The sequence below is a fragment of the Oratosquilla oratoria genome, chromosome 42 (assembly GCF_046742065.1).
Source record: "Oratosquilla oratoria isolate Oo_2021 chromosome 42, ASM4674206v1, whole genome shotgun sequence".
NCBI lineage: Eukaryota > Metazoa > Arthropoda > Malacostraca > Stomatopoda > Squillidae > Oratosquilla > Oratosquilla oratoria.
This window is the reverse complement of record NC_134818.1, coordinates 972,445-980,697: the sequence shown is the minus strand read 5'-3', so window position 1 is coordinate 980,697 and position 8,253 is coordinate 972,445. Positions and strand designations below refer to the sequence as shown.

The 8,253-nt window shown below is 41.1% G+C and overlaps 1 protein-coding gene across 1 annotated transcript; it reads left to right on the top strand.

The window, feature by feature from the left end:
• Positions 1 to 5,013: 5,013 nt before the first annotated feature.
• LOC143021673 (solute carrier family 35 member G1-like) lies at positions 5,014 to 7,719 on the top strand. The gene has a single exon (XM_076179284.1). The coding sequence runs from the start codon at positions 5,034 to 5,036 to the stop codon at positions 6,255 to 6,257; it is 1,224 nt and encodes a 407-aa protein (XP_076035399.1). The 5' UTR covers positions 5,014 to 5,033; the 3' UTR covers positions 6,258 to 7,719.
• The last annotated feature ends 534 nt before the right edge of the window (positions 7,720 to 8,253 follow it).

Here is an 8,253-nt window from a genome sequence, read left to right as displayed (position 1 = left end):
GATAGATTTAGATATAATTACCTGTATGCCTAGACACATTCGGCTGCACACCATTTGACATGTAATCCCATTTGGTGACGCTGCACCATTTTATTCTCGACGTCTATTGACGCGGAACTTAACTATGGGATTCGAAACTTGGAATACGAGACCTTCGAAACTTTGCATAGGGTTCGAACCGAGACCCACCCAAGCCCCATGAGGGAGTTTCACCCCCAGGCAAACAGATTCGAGTTTGAATTTATTTGATTGTCAAAAATTTCATGACCCAAAATCTACTCTTATACTCCCAATTCCAGTTCTTTACCTTGCTGGTCTTGATTCCTTCGTTGCGCTGGAAATATCGGTTAATACTACTTGCTCTCGCTTGCTCCAGTCCTTGATGCACAGAACTCTCCCCCAACAGCAAGTTTCGATTTTAGTCGTAGGCCATCACTCTTTCTTATCTATCTATATACCAAGGGCTTTCTTCCCCTTACAAGGGGGGTAGCCAAAGTCAAGAGGCATAATTCCACTCCCACCCTCTCCACTCCCCTCCACCCTTTACTCCCTCTCATCTTAGCTCCTCATGGATGACGGGTCATCCCTGTATCCCGCCCACTGTCCTGGGTCATAAGCAATGCAGCAAGGCACAACACGTCCACAGCAAGGCTGCTTCACTCTTTCTAACTACTCTTTGTTACCTATTACAGGAACCAAAGTGCGTTTCTTCACAGCCTGCTCCCAGTGTCTTGACTAGATATCTTATAATACATTTCTCCTATGCCTATAAATATGTGCACCCTAATCGCAATACCAAGGGACTGACAAAAATGTAAAAATTGGATATCCTACGAATTAAACCAAAACTTACGATTCGAAGAGCTTTGTATGCAGGAACCAGACATGTACTCTCAGATTGACCTCGACGCTGTACGTTTTCTATAACCTTGTTCTGTGTATAGGACTTCCATTGACTGAATAAAATCGTCTGACGATAGCCAGGATAAAGATTTAAATCCCTATTAGCAATGGAAGGCTAACTTTAGAGCAACGTTTCCCAACCTTTTCCGACCATAGCACCCCCTGTTGTCATGTCTAAGCAGTCCAGCACCCCTATCTTGTTATTAAAAGGATAAATAAAAATGAAGTGTACTGCTTGATGATTTATTTTCTTGATTCGCTAGAACTGAAACAAATTGACAATATTGTTTGTAGAAGAAATAAGAACACCCTAGAAAAATAAAATAGCGTGGAAAAAGTCAAATATGCACAACTAGGTAATCAATGATACATATATCAATGTGATTTTTGTGTGCATCACTTCCTAGCACCCCCTATAATTGATCTCAGCACCCCCAGGTTGGGAAACGCTGTTCTTTAGGGTTTCTTTTGTTGAATGAAATTGCATTGGCTGATACGTATCCAACAAGGGTGAGGGCAAATGTACGCTAACAGATGCTTTTTATGAATGACGTAGAAATACGTGTAGTGCAACCTTGATGCTGATACACTCTCTTCATCGAAAAGAAATAGACAATACCCGAACATCAGCGGAACGTGACTGAATTCTATTTTCGTTTATATAAATTGTGGTTTCAAGGGCATATTTAATTGTGAACGACAATTCAAATATATGTTTCTTTTGTTTTCGTGTTTGTAGACATCGTTGATTAAGGTCAGATTTCGGGCGTCGTCTTCAACTGGTCACGAACGTCAAGTCCGAAGTTAGTTGTAGTAAGTATGAGCCAAAATGATCTTCACAAAAGCTTTAAGATTCGTTTAGATAAACCCCTAAGCAAGATGCTGTAATGACTGCCGTTTATTTTATATTATTTGTTTATTTGTTTGTTATTTTGTTTGTTTATGATTATTTGCTTGATTTTTATTTATTATTAGTTATCTGTCAACTTAACTATACTTATGCATTTATTTATCTTATTTATTATAATTTATATCATTGTAATTTTTATCTATTTTTCCTTAATTTATTTATCATTATTACATTTTTCCCGCATCCGACCTAGTTATGGACCAAAAGGTCTCCTGTCGGCATGCTCCGCCTTTGTAATCCTTTGTAATGGAATTGTCTTGGATGTCGGCTACGTATTGCCGAACATCTCAATATGGAAGAAATACTTTAAGAATCTCATTAAAATTCTCAAAACAGACTGCACACGTCATTTCTGTACATAAGATGCTCGCCCCTGATATGCCCGATCTAATACCAGGGTCATGGCTGTCAAATTCTCCAACCATGTTTTTTGGAATCCTTTTATATTCATTCTTTGATAGAAAGGACAAGGTAATTATGAGTCCAGTAAAATACATTAGAGTTTGAGAGGACTGTAGTCATTGTGGTATGACATTACTAGGTGCAAGTACAGCTAAATAGATCAAATTCGTCGACACTTTTTGTTGTGCAGGTTTGGTGTCTGGTAGCAAAGACGCAGCCTTGCTCATTTCTCTACGAAGACTGTGGCTAACAAACGTTCTTTCCAATTGGAATTTAGTTCAAAGTTCTTTGATACTAATATGTAAAGAAAACGTCGACGAACTTATCCAACTATATGATGCATTTTACAAGACAGAAACCAGCAAAAAGAATAAAATAAACCACGTACCTTTCTACACGTATTGTATGGTTTTGCCGAAGATGCAACCGCATACGATATCCCTGAGCTACATAGGTATATGATTTTGTTAGACCTGCGTTGTCGAGATGTGGTAGAAGCAACGCCGTTGATGATGCCAAGGCCGAAAGCACACTAAGAGAAGGAGTCACGTGATCACATTTGCTCGGCGACCGGGCAGCACCACATTCACAAGCATATCATGCACAGCCGGGTATGGAGATGCCGTCAACAACATCTCTAGCTTGTGAAGCGCATGGGGCGTTAGGATATAATATTATGTCATATTTGTTTGTTTACATCGTGGTATCATACTTCCCTATTCCCTTTGTTTCCGAAGCGGTGACGCACAGATGAATGAAATAGCAATTGATAATAGCAATTAATAATAGCAATGGAAAAGGAACAGCGCACACATGCCTTAATGTCACTGTAAACAAGCACATTGGTACTATGTAAACTTATCATTCCAGCCGTGTACCTCTTCTATGTACCAACACTATGCAGCCGGGTTCCTAGGGTCACCGACTTACACTGCACAAACATATATATATTATTTTCATGTCTACCTATCTAAATACATTACAATACAGAGAGAAAGAAAAGGTGAGTTGTACAGAGAAAGCAAGAGATAGAGAGATAGAGATCGATAGAGAGAGAGAGAGAGAGAGAGAGAGAGAGAGAGAGAGAGAGAGAGAGAGAGAGAGGGTGAGTGAGTAAGGGTGAATGAGGGTGATTGAGTGAGGGTGAGAGAGGGTGAGAAAAAGAAAGAGGGAAACAAAGAGAGAGAAAGAGAAAGAGAGAGAAATAGAAAGAAAAAGAGAGAGAGAAGGAGAAGCAGAAGCAGAAGGAGAAAGAGAAAGAGAAAGAGAAAGAGAAAGAGAAAGAGAGAGAGAGAGAGAGAGAGAGAGAGAGAGAGAGAGAGAGAGAGAGAGAGAGAGAGAGGGAGAGCGAAAGAGAAAGAAAGAAAGAGAAAGGCAAAGTGCGTACGTGTACAGACACACAAAAATCGGCTCATTAATTTCATTATCCTCATTTTGCTTCGCTAACCAAGCTTATTCATTGTCATTCGGTTGCCTCGACTGAACGAAGGCGAGCAAAAGAAATGGTCGAGATTATTCATCGCAAAAGCCAAAAGAAACTAAAGAATTCGAACAACCGGAAGCCGCCGATTCGCTCACTCCTTCATTCCAGGGGGAGCATATTCCTTTCCAGAATAATATATATATACATATATATATATATATATATATATATATATATATATATATATATATATATACTGTATATATATATAATATATATGCTAATAAGAGCACGGGTACGTGTGTTCATTTATGCAAAGTAGACACTTGGAAAAAAGAAATTACGAAGCAGAGCGCTTTCGTATATTACACCCAGTGCAGAAAAGTACTTTTTGCTCTAGATGTAATGTACGAAAGCGCTCTGCTTCGTTAGTTTCTTTTTCCAAGTGGTCTACTTTGCTTTTATATATATGTATGATATATATATATATATATATATATATATATATATATATATAATATATATATATATATTATATATATATATATAATATATATAATGCGTATTCGTGATTGTGGTTGGATATGGTTGGATGATTCTTCATTCCTGTCTAAAAGCATATTGAATATCTAATATTCTCTCTTCAGCTTTTCCTCTGTCCCTCCCAGTATCCTTCCGTATATCTTACGAGCATTGAAGATCGAGGACAATCCCTTGTTACTTCTGCCTTCAATTCTATCTCCTCTTATGGATGGCTCATATGATCACTCATTCTTACTCTTTTAATATCCCTTTCTTCCCTTATATTATTGTTTCACACACTCCAAAGCAATTCCTTTATTTAACACATTCTTTTATTTATGTTCCATAATATTTCATCACTTTTAGTATATGGTTTAAATAATTTGTATACTCAGACTTCTTCAAGATTCTCGGCATAAATTTCTTTAAGATTCTAAATTGATCATTTTTTTTTATTCCTGTTCGTCCTCAAAAGAAAATTTGTAGCATAGATTACTGAGTATATCATGTCAAATTACGAATGAAGATTCACATTACTCGTATAAATCTGTCGCTACTGCAAGCCAGTACCCCGCTCTGTTGAGCAAGCTATTATTGTTGTTTTTGTTGTTATTGTTGTTGTATATATATGTGTGTGTGTGTGTGTGTGTGTGTGTGTGTGTGTGTGTGTGTGTGTGTGTGTGTGTGTGTGATAGAGAGAGAGAGAGAGCAATGTGAGATAACATTCTATGTCTCCTGACTCCTGACTAAAACATACAGGGGATTCGAGAGGAAACGGAGGGACAGGCGACATATTTCAATGTGATCATGAATACATGAATGATTGTTTTCTCTTTGTTTTCTTCAGATTGCGGTAAAGCCCCTGGGTTGAAGATGACGCGCCTCAGCTTCCAGGCGCCCTCCAGGATGCGACCCAGCTTCGGCTCGGCATCCTTCAGAGGATCCTCGCGGGACATCGGGATCGAACTCGAGCCTCTTGTCCCCTACGAGGAGAGCCGGGAAGGAATCAACTTCCGGCCGGGAGCTGCCTCCGCCGGACGAAGAGGTTCCGGGAGCTTGGGGGGTGGAGGCGGACCCCTGGAAGGGCTGACGGATTGTGGGAGCCTCGAGAGCGAAGGAGAAGACATTAGGAGACGGACGGAACCTCCGAAGACCTCCAACCCGCCTTGTTCTTTCCCCCACGTGGGGCTTTTCATGGCCGTCATGTCCTCTTTCTTCTTTTCTCTTTGCTCCCTCATCGTCAAACTCCTTTCAGACATCAACCCGATGAACTTGGCCCTATATCGATTTGTGGGCATCCTCCTGCCCACGCTGCCCATCCTCGTCCATCGTCAGATCGAGGTCTTCCCTCGGGGATCCAGGCTGATGCTCATCTTCAGGGGTATCGTCGGGACCATCAGCCTCATGATGCAATTCTACGCCTTCAGGCACATGCCCCTAGCCGACGCCTCTACCATCGTCTTCAGTGTGCCTGTCTTCGTGGCACTCTTCGCCCGGATCTTCCTGAAGGAGCCTGTGGGTCTTTTCAATGTGGTTGTTATCCTGATGACAATCCTCGGGGTCACCCTGATCGCGCGGCCGCCCATGATCATGGGGTCGCTCTCGGACGCCTACACGAAGGAGAACTGGTGGGGTGTTGTGGCGGCCATGTGCGGCGTCATCGTGGGAGCCAATGTCTACGTCATCCTAAGAACGCTCAAACACCTCCACTTCTCTGTCATCATGACCAACTTCGCCTTCGTGGCCCTCATACTGACGCCTATTGTCTCCTGGTTCACGGGCGGCACCTGCGTGCCCATCTGCGGCCCCGAGAGGTACCTTATCGTGGTCTTAGGGGCCTTCAGCTTCGGCGGGCAAATCCTCCTGACAAAAGCTCTGCAAGTCGAGCAGGCCGGGCCGGTATCGATTGCACGCACGGCCGACGTGGTCTTCGCCTTTATCTGGCAGGTCCTCGTCTTCCAGAAGGTCCCGGACATTCTCAGTATCAGCGGTGCCCTCCTGGTGACGTCTTCAGTATTCTTGACGGGGTTGAGAAAGTGGGTCCAGAGTCAACAGGACTCGAAGATGTCGCGGCGACTTCGCTGCCTCACGTGCTGACAGTGGCCTTGAAGTCTTCTTGAAGCCGAGGTGCCTCATCTGTCACCCAAGTGTCACCCATGCGTCAGTCGTCAGTCGGTCAGCCACGTCACTTGTCACCCACAAGCTACCTTCGGTAACTTCTCCCCCACGGGGGTTTCCCACGGAGAGTCTTGTGCACGTGGTGTACATGTTCTCCTGGAAGCTTCTCCTTTGAGTTTCTTCTTGCTCGAAGCCTCACCTCGAAGCTTCAAATCGAGCCGTGCGATCCCAAAAAGAGTCAATTTAGACGAATGCTCATCTCTGGTTGGCAACTACTGGTAAAGGATTTCTTCCCTAAGACTCAGATGTCTTCAGACGTTTAGCCGCTAAAGAATTAGATAAGTTGTGTACACAGTCATATATATATATAAAACGTGATTATATACACATACATATATAAGTATATATATATATATATATATATATATATATATATATATATATATATATATATATATGAATTGATATTTTCGATCAGTGTCTGTGTGAAATCTATAAGTAAACAAGGAAGAGAATGTTGTTTAGTTACTTGAAACCATGTCTTAAAGAATGATCTACGAAATTCATTGATATTCGAGCTATTTTATCTCAGGAGCTGACCAGTATCATAGACAGACTCACCTATTGTTAATTCCAACTGTGATATAGGAAAGTCATTGTTGTTCTGGAAACTTTGTGATGTGGCGTGGCTGATGTTGCCCCCCCAGTAATGTGATAATGTAAATTGCCAATTACAGGGACGATCGTCTGAGACGTTTGACTAAAGGCGAATCTGCTGAAGACACGTGACACTGAGTGAGAATGAGCTCGTGATTTGGTATGATGTGCGTGACTTTAGAATTGACTTGTTTCAATGAGTAAGGAGCAAAACCTGATTACGTGATACCTATACTGTTCTCCGTGAACTTCTTTAGTGTTTTTTTTATGGTTATGGAAGAGAGCGGTTGTGAAATGCACAGGGGTTTCACTTTATAAGTTTGAGAAGAAAAATCAACTTATCATGATTAATGACTTTATTCATTTCCTGCGCAACTAAATATCTTTTATATTTGTTGATGTGATGTTGAAATACACAACACACACACACACACACACACACACACACACACACACACACACACACACAACGGTTAGTGTCTTGGCCCCTTTTCAGTGTGGAAGCGGCACAAACTCTGTAAGCTGTTCTTGTCTCCCTTAGGCAAGGATATTGGTACATGGTGTGTATTAAAATCACGAAAGTACTCACAGATCAGAAAAAGTGAACTCCAAACAATCATCCAAGAGGGAAATAGCGGTCACGAGTCCAAAACGTAATCCAAGCCTATGATAAAATAAACACACACACACACACACACACACACACACACACACACACACACACACACACACACACACACACACACACACACACACACACACACACACTCATATACTGGTGAAACGCTTTAATCCGAAGCCTTAAGCCCAGACAATTATTGTATTCAAGATCGATTCCCTTTGGATACAGAATTACGAGATTTCTGATCACAGAAAAAAATTACTCGCATGGTCTCAATGAACGTCTCAGAATTCTAAATTCTTAATTCCATGTCATAGAAAACGGATTAGTGGTTAAAGTTTGAGACAATATACAGCCAGTAATAGCATTGAATTATGGTCATTTCGTCTTTCCCCATTATTGTTATTTCAGATTAGAATGATGATTGGTACCCCCAAGATTATGTGCATTAAAATTGCGAGAAAAAAAAATATCTGCTCCTTCAAAGTTATCGATACTTCCCATCATCAAACATAATCTTATAATCTTAAAAAAAAGATAGATATCAAAATAAAAACATCAAAGAAAAGACACAGAATGCGAGACTTGGAGTGAAAACACATTTCACAAATTCCTTGAAAAAAAAAAAATGCGAAAGCGAGCGAATCTAAAGAGTAGTCTACAAAACAAATTCAAATTGACTTACCACAGTGATTA

Excerpts from the sequence above, each read along its gene's own strand:
- LOC143021673 (XM_076179284.1), top strand. The coding sequence starts at position 5,034 with ATGACGCGCCTCAGCTTCCAGGCGCCCTCCAGGATGCGACCCAGCTTC.